At 60.7% G+C, this 12364-nt stretch overlaps 1 protein-coding gene across 2 annotated transcripts in view; it reads left to right on the forward strand.

Moving 5' to 3' along the window:
- The window catches only part of ARHGAP44 (Rho GTPase activating protein 44), a 29059-nt gene that overhangs the window by 13158 nt on the left and 3537 nt on the right, over window positions 1-12364 (forward strand). Inside the window, exons 3-18 of one of the 2 annotated variants that reach the window (XM_054846573.1) lie at window positions 1395-1499; window positions 1577-1653; window positions 2106-2217; window positions 3060-3136; window positions 3946-4063; window positions 5498-5566; window positions 5652-5733; window positions 6561-6688; window positions 6833-6944; window positions 8268-8349; window positions 9269-9349; window positions 9426-9539; window positions 9665-9756; window positions 10041-10221; window positions 10844-10861; window positions 11162-11383. In XM_054846573.1, coding sequence (XP_054702548.1) covers window positions 1395-1499; window positions 1577-1653; window positions 2106-2217; window positions 3060-3136; window positions 3946-4063; window positions 5498-5566; window positions 5652-5733; window positions 6561-6688; window positions 6833-6944; window positions 8268-8349; window positions 9269-9349; window positions 9426-9539; window positions 9665-9756; window positions 10041-10221; window positions 10844-10861; window positions 11162-11383 — 1670 coding nt within the window. The remainder of the gene's footprint in view (window positions 1-1394; window positions 1500-1576; window positions 1654-2105; window positions 2218-3059; window positions 3137-3945; window positions 4064-5497; window positions 5567-5651; window positions 5734-6560; window positions 6689-6832; window positions 6945-8267; window positions 8350-9268; window positions 9350-9425; window positions 9540-9664; window positions 9757-10040; window positions 10222-10843; window positions 10862-11161; window positions 11384-12364) is intronic. The other variant, XM_054846574.1, reaches the window with a different exon arrangement.

The following is a 12364-nucleotide window of genomic DNA, read 5'->3' on the forward strand; positions in this document are numbered from 1 at the left end:
CGGTGACGTGCCCCGTTGTCCCCAGGGATTGCCAGCCCCAGTGGGACGGAGCGGAGGGGAGCGCTCAGCTCCCCGCCACCAGCAGCCAGAGGGAACATCAATAACGAACATTTTTATTTCTGTATTAATTTTTGCCGTTTCTTCTTGCAAGCTCTGAGGTCTCCATGGCCCCTGGGCACGGCTCTCACAGCCCTCCGGTGACATCTGTGCCGGCACCGGCGAGGGCACGCCTGGCTTCGGCGACATTGCACAGGGGATTTTTACACTTTTTGGAGATAATTCGGTGGGGAGGGTGATGGGTGCTGCCGTGTCTGGGGGACTCCCGAAGAGTCAGTCATGTTTGGGGGGGGTCTGTCTCCAGGGATGGTCAGGAACCCAAACCCTTCTGGGCGTTGTATCTAATTACCTCATCTGGAGGGGTGCGCACCCACATGCGTGTCCTTCTGAACATCATACCCCTTCCTTGCAACACAGACATGGACACAGACATATAAATATCATTTCTATCATATTTTTATATATAATTTATATATATATATACACCCAAACATGTCCATGCAGATGTTGAAAAGAACACATCTATGTTGCAGGGACGGCAGAGCCTGCTCTACCTCAGCTGCGCATCGTGGAGATCTATTAATTTTTAATAAATATATAATATTTTAACATATTATTATATATAGTATATATATTATTAGTGATATATATTATTATAGTGGTGGAGAGCAGCTCAGCTCGAGTGCCAGGCTCCCATGAGAGCCTCGCTGGACTTGTCGCAGGCTCAGCACTTCTCCCGGGCAGGAAGTATTTCTTTTTGGGTTTTTTTTTTTTTCCCCCAAAATCATTTCCCAGGATTTTGAGCTTTAGAGAATACTTCTCTTTTTCCGTATTAATTCCCAAATTTTTGAGATTTTCATGTTTTCCCTGAGTCTCTCTCAGCTACGGTTTTCAGTGGCTCTTGTTTGCCTACATTTAGTGACTCATCTCGCTGAGTTTTGGAATGAAATTCTTCATTTAATCAATGCAGAGGCAAATAAGGCAATTTGCAGCCCTGGCTCGGAGCTGCAGGCAGTTTGGTTCGTGGCAGGGCTCGGCTGGGGACAGACACCTCCTGCCCTCGCCCTGGGACACGGGGGCTTTGGAGACTGCTCTGGATCCGGCCCCCAGCCCTGCCCGGGGGGGGGTTTAAGATGGGGCAGCATCAGCCCGGTGAAACCTTCTCCCGCTTACAGCATCCCTCCCTGGGAAGCGGTTGGGCTCCGGGGCTGTCGCACCCGATGCAGCAGCAATTAAAATCGCTTTGATTGAAAAGCAAAAAAGTCCCTTACGGTCCTTGAACGACGGGAGAGGGACCAGGCGGGATACCCCGGTGATGGGCACCGCTGCATCCGCAGGTGGAGAAGCGCCTGGAGCTGGTGAAGCAGGTCTCCCACAGCACCCACAAGAAGCTGACGGCATGTCTGCAGGGCCAGCAAGGCGTGGATGCCGACAAGCGCTCGGTGAGGCTTTGGCGGGGCTCTGAGGATGCCCGGGGGGAGCTGCCGGCGGGGTGGGAAACGCAGCGCTGTCTTTGCAGAAGAAGCTGCCGCTGACGACGCTGGCGCAGTGCTTGATGGAGGGATCGGCCGTGCTGGGCGACGACTCCCTGCTGGGGTAAGGGGGGGCCGGGTCTCCCCCCGGTGCTCTGCCGCTGCCGGGATGCCGCTGCTGGGAATCGCTGTAGTTCCTTGCCCGTGATGGCGGATAACGGGGAGGGGGTTTCACAGCGGTGGTGGGGGGTGGGGGTGCTTGTTTGATCTTGGTAGTCCAGGGGTTTCCTTCGTCCTTCTCCTTGTGATGAGCTGGGGCCCTTTAGCCGTGCCGTATACGATGTAAACCATATATATTGCTATCTGTGTATCTATGTATCTCAAGCAAGTCCGTACAACTCCCGACTCTAACTGGGACAGCGGTTAGGGCATGAGATGTTCCTAACAGCACGGTCCCCGAGCTGCCGCCCTCCCTCCAGCCCTCTGCCGAGACCCCCGGGGGCTTTGGGTGACCACCGTCCCCCGCCATGGGCGCAGGCTGGCTGCCCATCGCCCCCCCCCCCGGTGCCCTTGCAGGAAGATGCTGCGGCTGTGCGGGGAGGCGGAGGACAAGCTGGCTCAGGAGCTGATCCACTTCGAGCTGCAGGTGGAAAGGGACGTCATCGAGCCCCTCTTCGTGCTGGCTGAGGTGAGCGGGCCGGGGGGGACGTCATCGGGTCGGGGTGTCACCGTGCCGGGGGACTCGCATCTGAAACGAGCCTGGGGGAAGCAGGTTTCACTGCTTCGGTGGCACGTTTGGTTCCCGGCCCCCGCGAGAGACCGCTGGTCTTTGAGGTGTTTGCTAATTGCTTTAATTGGCCGGCGATATTTGCACCTTCAGCTGGGCTGGCAGCGGGGGCCGTGGTCCTGCCGGGCTCCTTCGCCCGCTCTCGCTGCTCTGGCTCTTTTCTGCCGTCCCTGAGGGCAGAGCCATTCACACTCTTATTTCTGACCCATTTTTCAAGCTCCAAACACATACCACTGTTGTTTGGGATTTTTTTTTATCCTCCTTTTCCCCCTTGCTGCCAACTTTTTTTGATTTTTTCAATTTTACCCAATGCTTTTTCCCCCCTTTTTTTTACATCTAGCAAAATGTCCTGAGCTTGGCTCTGATTTTATTTTCCCCAGCAGAAACAAGAGCTCTATCGCAGTGCTGGTGCTGGGGGCTCTCAGCCGTTACCAAGTCCTCGGCGCACGGGAGCTGTGCGTTGCCGTCCCCAAAAGCCCTTTTCCTGCCTTCATCCAGCTCCCCACCGCGGGAAGCTTTGGTCCCCCAAGGATGCTCCTCCCAGGGATGCGGGTTCTGCGGGTCAGGGCTGTTGGCGGGGGGGTGGCACAGCCCAGGTGGGGACACGGAGGAGGGACGAGCTCTGCCATCACCCTAATAATGTTAAAATAAGCCCAAACTCCCAGCGTCGCAGCCAGGTATGAGCTACCCCAGGCCCCTCTCCGCGGGTGTTTATCTCCTCCCATTCCTGCCTGTTGCTGCAGGTGGAAATCCCGAACATCCAAAAGCAGAGGAAGCACTTGGCGAAGCTCGTGCTGGACATGGACTCCTCCAGGACGCGGTAGGAAGCAGCTTCAAAGCTGCTTTATAAAAAATAGAAATTCCCAAGCGATTGGTAACACCAAGCAGGGCACGTCCCGGAGCCCTGGCACCGCAGCTCCCTTGGGACGAGAAGTCTCCGACGTGTCACCGTGTGCCTTGAAGTCAAGCTCTGCAGCCAGCCACGATTTCTGCTCCTGTCTGCAGAATCCACAGATCCCTTTTCCTTGCCACCCCTCTGCAGAAAAGAGTATTTTTTTCTGGCACAAATCTTTATCTTTTTCCTCTTTTCCTTATCTTGGTGAGTTCTTACGTGATGGCAAAGAGCTGGGCGCTCCTGCCGCCGGAGAGTAGCGCTGGGGTGGATGTGGGATGTCCTTTGGGATCGTCCCGTGTCCCAGAGGCTGCGGTGCGACCCGGCAGGCTGCGCTTTGGGTTTTTCCCAGGGCCATTTGCAACCGTTTAAAAAATAACTGGGGTTGGCCAAACCCTGCACGACATCACGGCGTGCCGCAGGGAAACGTCTGGGAGGTGTCTGTAGTCCCCAGTGCCATGTCCTGGCTCTCCCATTGCCTCCCTCTCTCCTCCACCAGAATGAAACTCGTTCTCCTGCTGAAAATAATCGCTTAATTAGAGCCCCGTTGGGGGACTGGGGGTATTTGGGGGTGGGAGTGGATGCTGCATCCCAGCCGGGGTTGGGCCCATCCCCACAGTGCTCAGCCCTGGGGACCGTGGTGGCTTTGGCCGAGGGGGTTCCCTGGGCTTCCCTCCAAGTCCACTGGGATTCACTGGTCCCTGTCCCCCCGTGACAGCTCTGCCCTCTCTCCGCAGGTGGCAGCAGTCGGCAAAGTCCTCGGGTTTGGCCAGCAACCTGCAGCCCTCGGGCGCCAAGGCCGACGCTCTCAGGGAGGAGATGGAGGAGGCAGCCAACAGAGTGGAGATTTGCAGGGTACCTGGGGGTCCCAGGGGGATCCCTCCTTGCGGGGCTGGGGGGAACCTCGGCATCCCAGGCACTGCGGAAAACCCGCAGCCTCCTCTCTTAGCCCGTTCTTCACCCTCTTCTTACCCCATTGCCCGTGATAAACCCTCCTCCGGCTGGTCCCCGTGCCCAAATGCAGCCTGGGGGCAGTGGCGATGCTCACCAGCCAAGCGGGACGTCCCCGGTTCCTCTGTCCCCATCCCCATATCCTGCTGGAGCTGGAGAGCATCCCATTCCCAGGGGACCCATCCCGGCAGGAGCCAGCGAGCTCAGCACCGAGTACGCTCAGCCCTGGCACAGAGACCTGCAGACAGCTCTGACACGTGCCAAGCCCACGCGTGTCACCCGGGCATGTCACCCGTGCCATCCCTCGGGAGCACGACCCACCCCGTTGGTCATGTCCGGTGGAAAGAGCGTCCAAGCGAGGGGGGACGCTGCCGCCAGCGCCTTCGTCACGGGCTGCGGGATTTGGCAATAAAACCCACAGGCAACTTTGTGTGGCTTTAAATTCCCCTGGGGCAGAAAACGCCAAGGGCCGGGCAAACCTGTGTTCTGGGTTTTGGGCAGGAGCTGGGTGAGTGGCTCCAATCCTGGCTCTTTGCTCCAGGGGCACGGCCAGAACCCACGTAGCCTTTAAACTCCAACCCCAGACTCCTGCTCTCTTCCCCCCAGCTTAGAGCATCACAGCCGCACGCACCCAGCGATTTCCAGCAAACCAGCTCGACCAGGAGCTGCCCCCCAGTACCTTCCCCGTACCGATGGGGGACGTTGCAGCCGGGACGTGCTCGCGGTGTTTTAAACCCCCGATGGTTTTCCTCCAGTTGAGTTACCCAAGGGGATTCTCAGAAAGGAGCAATTCGGGAAGTGGCACGGTCGATTTTGCGAGTGCGAGGACAGAGATGCGCGTCCCCGTGGCAAGGGGCTCGTTGCAATTTGGAGCAAGAAGCCCCCGATGCCCTGTCGGTCTGGTCCACACCGAGCGGTTGGGGTTCCACCTGCAGCAGCCAAGCCGTGCGCGCTGCTTCACTGCGCAGCAATTAGCCCTGTGGTTAATGAGCCGCTTGCACGCGAGGAGCGATGCGGCGAGGTGCTGGGATGGGGTTGGATTTGTGCCGTTCAGCCGGCGGTGCTGTGCCGCCTGTGGCTGATGGGGGTTTCCAGGTAACTCTCGCTTCCAGAGAGCTCGTTACATGGCGCCAGCTAATTGTGGGCTCTGGAAGGGGCAGGGGGGGGGGGTGTGTGCGCGCGAAGTTGGAGCCGTTTGCACAGCAGCAGAAAGCAACACGTTGCACGTTGGCTCCCGGTGTGACCGAGCTGGTCCCTCCCGGTGGCCTCTGACAGGGCCATCGCGGTGGCATCAGGGCAGCACGAGTGGGACGGCGACTAATTCTCTGCTCTCCGCAGGACCAGCTCTCGGCTGACATGTACAATTTTGTGGCCAAAGAAGTAGACTATGCAAACTATTTTCAAACCGTAAGTGCCGCCCGTCCCCACGGGACTCCTCTGGCCCCGGCCCCGGCCGTAGGGGTGACAGTCGGTGCCGTCTCTCCCTCCCCAGCTGATCGAGGTGCAGGCAGAGTACCATCGGAAATCCTTAGCGCTTTTGCAGAATGTCCTGCCTCAAATTAAAGCCCAGCAGGGTAAGTGCCCCGGGGGTCCCCGTGCCTCTGCGTCACGCCGGAGCCGTGCAAGGCTTTGCCGTGGCGATGAGCCGGGCTGCGGCGTGACCCCGCGGCGTGGCGTGGTGCTGGGTTTGTGGCTGAGCATCCTCCCTTTGCTTGCCCCGTCCGCATCCCGCCTGCCCCGGCGCTGGAGGGGGCATCCCCATCCCACTTGGTTGCCAGGGAGGGGGGGGCAGGATCCAGCCACCTTCATGGAGGGGGGCGAGAAACCTGCCCGAATATCCCCATCGAGCGCAGCACCGGAGGTGGGAACCCAGCGCCGAGGGGGGGGGTCTTGGGGCTTCGCTTTGCGCTGTGCAACCTCCATAGGAGCTGGGCTGGGAGACCGAGGTGGGGGACAGCCCCACGCGATGGCCCCGAGAGCAGCGCATCCCCCGGGGCAGGGCTCGGGGTGCTGCCGTCGCTGCAGCGGGGCAGGGAGTGATTTGTATTTTATTTTTTTCTCTTGATCCCACAAAATATTCCTGCCTCAAACTGTGATGGAAGAAGGGGGAATATATTGCAAAGGTTTGCCCGTGATTGCTCCCCCCGGAAAACGTTATCCAGCCCCTTTGAAATGTCCCGTGTGATGATTGGAAAACATTTTGTTTGGATTTCATCTTTAAAAAGCACTTCCCGAGCCGCCCAGGACAGAGGTGCGGGGTCCTGTTGTTTTAGCAACACCCAAACGGAATATTTTGCTGCCGACACGCTGTGATCCGAGGGCCTTTTGGGGAGGGGATGCCGGATCCGGCACCGTCCCCGCCGTGTCCTCCCTCTCCTCTCACCCCCTCTGCCCGTCACAGAGGCGTGGATGGAGAAGCCCTCCTTCGGGAAGCCCTTGGAGGAGCACCTGGCCGTCAGCGGGCGGGAGATCGCCTTCCCCGTGGAGGCGTGCGTGACGATGCTGCTGGAGTGCGGCATGCAGGAGGAGGTGGGTCCCGCGTCCTGCCACCCTCAGTTGGGCAGGATGGAAGGGGACATGGGTGCTTCCAGAGCAGGGACAAGGAACCGTGGGGCTCTGGGGACATCCCTGGCCCCAAAGCTTGTCCGACGCTCTCCTGTGTCCTCTGCGAAGGGTCTCTTCCGAGTGGCTCCCTCTGCCTCCAAGCTGAAGAAGCTGAAGGCTGCCCTGGACTGCTGCGTGGTGGACGTGCAGGAGTACTCGGCCGACCCACACGCCATCGCAGGTAGAGGCTGCCCCGGGGTGGGGAGGTTGGGGGTGAGCAGAGTGGCCCGGCCAGCCCCCCAGCGCCAGCCATGGGCACCCAGAGGGTGGTCATCAGTGGCGTGAAGTCTGGTTGGAGGCCAGTAACTAGTGGTGTAGTCCAGGGGTTGATACTGGGTCTGGTCCTGGTTAACATCTTCATTAATGACCTGGTGATGGGGCAGGGAGCACCGTTGGCAAGGTTGCAGATGACACCAAGCTAATGGACCAGAGGGTCGTGCTGCCATCCCCAGGGACCTGGGCAGGAGGAGGAATGGGCTGAGAGACCTGGTGAAGGTCAGCAAGGGGAAGTGCCAAGTCCTGCCCCTGGGGAGGGCACCATGGACATGCTGGGGCCACCCAGCTTGAAAGCAGCTTGGCAGAGATGGCCCCAGGGGTCCTGGAGGACACCAAGCTGACCATGGGCTGGCAACGTGAAGGCGAATGGTGTCCTGCACTGCACTGGAGAGGTGATGCCAGCAGGTCAAGGGAGGTGATCCTGCCCCTCTGCTCAGCACGGGTGAGGCCACCCCTGGAGTGCTGGGTCCAATGCTGGGTGCTGCAAGAGAGACCACGGACGTATGGAGAGTCTGCAGTGAAAGGCCATGAAGATGCTGAAGGGCCTGGAGCATCTCCCTCTGGAGGAAGGGCTGAAGGAGCTGGGACTGTTTGGCCTGGAGCAGAGGAGGCTCGGGGGGGTCTCACTGATGGGTATAAATAACCGCAGGGAGGGTGCAAAGGGGACACAGCTCTTTCCAGTGGTGCCAGGACCAGAGGCGATGGGCACCAACAGAACCTCTGAACATCAGGAGACACTTTGTCACTGTGTGGGTGACCAAGCACTGATACAAGTTGCCCTCTCCAAGCACAGATCCGGGCCCACAGGGCTGCTATTAAGCGTTAATTGAGTTTAAATGCCAATCAGCTGCCCCCCTCCTGGGCTGGGCTCTATGGAGGGTGCAGGATTGGACCCTGGCTTCCTACTGACTGCAATGGGAACCTTTTCCCAGCAAAAACAAGTGACGGAGAGTTGGGTGAACGCCTGGTGGAGACAAAAATGGTGGAGGGAATCAGGGAGGTGCTAGGAGGGACTAGGCGGAGGTGGCAAGGGGGTGGCAGGGGGTCAGGGGATGCTATGGGCTCCACCAAGCCTCAGGGACTGACGGGTGCTTTGGGACACATCGGTGGGGAGTTTGGGAGAGATGCGAGTCGAAGTGCCGAGGAGCGAAACCACTCAGTGCCTGGCGGGCAGTGCCACCGCGGCACATCCTGCGGTGCTGAGCCCCATGTCCCTTGTGCGCCACAGGAGCCCTCAAGTCCTACCTGCGAGAGCTGCCGGAGCCCCTCATGACGTTCGAGCTGTATGAGGAGTGGATCCAGGCCTCCAAGTGAGTCTGGGGCATCTGCCCGTGACATGGGTGGTGGCACCTTGCATCGCCATGGATGGTTAGGGGGTCATGAGTTATTTCTGACATGGCTCACAGCATTCGTTTCCCCCGGGGTCAGACAGCCAGGAGGGTTCCTGTGATGCTCCTTGAGCATCATGGGTCCCAGCAGCAAGGGTGGCCTGGATGTCCTCCAACCCTGATGTCCCCACCGTGGTCCAGAGCACCCTGGCCAAGGTGCTCTCCCAGCATCTTTTGGCAAGCCCTTGGATGCCGGGTGCTGGTGCCATTTCTGGATGGGTGTGCAACCCCTGGGGGCCAGCTGGACGAGGGAGCCCCCGCCTGCTTTGCTGAGGTGCTCTGCACCATGAAACTCCCAAACCCAGCAGGATTGGGCCAGCTGAGGTGGCACCAGCGTGCCTGCTCCACCGTGGGAGGTGTTTGGGGAAGGGGGTGAGGGGCAGAGGGAGGTGGGAGAAGGAAGATCTCCATTTAGGGTGGGAACCACCTCAGTGGTGCCTGAATATGGGTCTGACCACGTCCCCCACCTGCCCTGGGAGCGCTGGAGCACGGCAGGGACATGGCGGTGACTCGGCAGAGGGGACAGTCCCCAAGGGTGGCACGAGCGGGAGCGGGCTGTCGTTTTGGGGGGCTATTTGCAGTTATTTCCCCTTCCAAGGCGAACACATCCCCAAAACCCAAACCTCGGGGGGGCTGCACAGAGGTGGGGAGGGGACCAGCATCCAGCCTGCAGCCAAAAGGTTTCCTTCTCATTTTGGATGGAGTTTTTGGTTTGATTTATTTATATAATTTTGGCAGCAGCCCGAGGGTCTCACAGGGTCCCCGAGGGCAGGGCTGGGGGGGACAAAAGCCCCGGGGTGGGGTGGGGGTGGGGATGACCCTCTCACCCACCTCCCCGCAGCATCCTGGAGCAGGAGAAGCGGCTGCAGGCTCTCTGGGGCGCCTGCGAGAAGCTGCCCAAAGCCAACTACAACAACATCAGGTGAGCGTGGGGCCAGCGGGGAGGGGACGCAGAGGGGGTGACCCTGATAGCCCCACGGCTTGGCTCTGCTTTCCAGGTACCTGATTAAATTCCTGGCCAAGCTGACCGAGTACCAGGATACAAATAAGATGACACCGAGCAACGTGGCCATTGTGCTGGGGCCCAACCTCCTCTGGCCGCAGGCGGACAGGTAAGGTCTCCGGGTGGAAAGGGGTGCTGGGGAAGGGGGTGAGGGAGGGTCCTGGGCCAAAAATCCCACCAGGAATAAGGTTGGGCTGTGGTGGGGTTGCTGAGCTGCTGCCCGCTGCCTTGCAGGAACATGACGGAGATGATGACGACCGTCTCGCTGCAGATCGTGGGCATCATCGAGCCGCTCATCCAGCACGCCGACTGGTTCTTCCCCGGAGGTAGGCAGTGCCTCGTGGCTGCGGCGGGGTGGGATGGGCTTTGTGGGACCCCCCGGCCCTCCTTGGGGAGGGGGTGCTGGGCTCCCAGCTTTATTTTTGCTCCACTAGCCTTGGCTTGCGGGGGGGTGGGGCTCAGGCAGAGATCTGGCAAGACTCATCACAGCAGTGGACCCAATCCAGCTGTTTCAGGACCCCCCCGAAGCATTCCAGCAGTGCCGCTACCTCCCATCCCTGCCTGAGGACACACAACCCAACATCCCCCCCCCCCCCTTTCCCCCCTCCAGACATCGAGTTCAACGTGACGGGCAACTACGGCAGCCCCATGCACGTCAACCACAACGCCAACTACAGCTCTATGCCCTCCCCGGACATGGACCACGCAGACCGCCGGCAGCACGACCAGGCGCGGCGGCCCCTCAGCGTGGCCACGGACAACATGATGCTGGAGTTTTACAAGAAGGATGGGTAGGGTCTGTGCGGTGCCAGGGTTTGGGGAGAGGGAGGCGGTGGCGTCGCCACCACGCTGGCAGGGGGTGGCACTGAGCTGGGTGGAGGTTGGGTGGTCCTGGGGTGGGAGGACCCCCTGCTCTCCATGCTGGGCTCCTGGGGATGCTCAGGTGAGCCCGGGGCGTGACGCCTGCCCCCAGCCCACTGGGGATGAGAGTGGGGTGGCCTGTGGGGTGGCCCCAAGGCACCATGATGGGGTTGCATACCCTGATGTCCCCAAGGTCTGTGGGCTCTGCTCCTGGCCAAAGCTGCCCACTCCCACCCTGGGCTCTGCTCCTGGCCAAAGCTGCCCACTCCCACCCTCCCCACCTGGGGACCGCAGCCAGCCGGGAGGGCTCCAGAAAACATCCCCAGGGCTCCCCCATCTCCAAAAAATGTCCTGAGCTCTCCCATCACCGGCATAGCCTGGTGCCTGCCGTGCCCCTCCTGCCTCGTCTCTCGAAGCCCCCTGACCTCACAGCTCCTTTTCCGAGCAGCAGGCTCTCACCCGCCCTGTGCACTGTTCAGTTTTAGGTTTGGTTTTTTGTTTTTGTTTTTTTTTTTTTTACACACTAATAATCGTGTGTTTCTGCCCACGCAGCCTTAGGAAAATCCAAAGGTACTGTATCCTCCGCAGCGGTGCCGGGAAGGTGCTGGGAGGATGCTGGGAGGATGCGGGGAAGGTGCTGGGAGGATACTGGTGCCTACTGGTACCTGGGGAAGGGAGAGGTGGCCGGTGGGTGACAAGCACGTCCCACACTGCCAGCCCTGCCCTCTTGCCGTGGAGGTTCTTTCCCAGCAGCTTCCTGGCGGAAGAGGCGTTCTGAGGGACGGGGCACCCCGAAGGAGCCACACCGCGGTGCTGGCACTCCCCTCCCGTCGGGTGGGTGCTGACAGCCCGTCTCTGTGTCCCCCCCAGCATGGGCGTCAGGGTGATGGACACCTCATGGGTGGCTCGCCGAGGCACCGCAGCGGTGCGCAAGGTGTCCTCCACCCCGCCGGCCTCTCAGCCCCCCGCGCCGCCCGCCGATCTTCCCACCACCCCCCACTCGCCCATTCCCGAGCAAGCGCTGGATATTTCAGCTACCCCTTCCCCGCCTCCCACCAGCTTTGGCTTCCCCCCAGGAGCCGAGCGGTCAAGGTAAGGTGACCGGCACCCCCGTGTCCCCAACCTGGGCGTCCTCCTCGTGTCTGAATCCAGCAGCAAAATAACCCCATGGCCGCGTTGGAGGCAGCGGGAGAGGATGCTCAGCATCCCTGGGAGGGGAGCGACAGCCGGGGCACAGCGGGAGGAGAGGATGCTCAGCATCCCTGCAGCCCCCACAAGGTCCCCATCCTGCCGGCCCCACGGGACTGTGCTGCCTGCAGGGATTTTCCTGCCCGTCCCTTGCCCAGCTCGCAGTGGGTGTTGCTGGGCTGTAGTGAAAGTTGGGCTGGAGGTGCAAAGCCCAAAGGAGCCCAGCGTCCCCGAAGCCGCCCTTCTGCCCGAGGTCTGTGCCTGACTTTAATTGGCACGGGCCAGATGGGAGAAAGCACCTAAATTTCACTTTTCTGCCCCAAAAAGAGGAGCCAAGATTTGCAGCCATCTATGAGCCACTCTGCCCGGGACGCACCCATGGGTGGGGGTGGCAGCCCCGGGTGGGTCATGCCGTGGGGCTGGATCCTGGCATGGTGGGATGAGGTGGGGGGGCTTTGGCACCCCGAGGGCTCCACTGCTGCTCTCCCCTGTACCCCCCCCGCCGCCAGCGCTTCTGCTCTTTTATTATTTTTGTTCCTCCTTTTTTGTTTTTTTGGGGTTGTTTTTTTTTGCTCTTTATGGTGTTTCTGGACATTTTGCAGCAGGGGTGACCCGGCATCTGCCTGGCTGGCTGGCGGCTCCAGCCCCCCCCGCCCCGAGGACGAGCGGGTCCCCCTGGCCCCCGGTTCCTGGCCCCGTCCCCACCCCTGGGCGCAGTCCCTCTGGCCGGGCTGCAGCTGGAGCCTTCCTCCCCCCTCCTCCTCCTCGCTGCCCGCCCCTCACCCTGGCGCCAAGCCTTGCTCCCTTCGCCGCTCCTCCACCCCGTGGCACTGCCCCCAAAACGGGGTGCCCCCCGCTGCCCCCCCCCGCCCCGCAGCCCTGCCC

This window comes from Grus americana, chromosome 18 (assembly GCF_028858705.1).
Source record: "Grus americana isolate bGruAme1 chromosome 18, bGruAme1.mat, whole genome shotgun sequence".
Taxonomy (NCBI): domain Eukaryota; kingdom Metazoa; phylum Chordata; class Aves; order Gruiformes; family Gruidae; genus Grus; species Grus americana.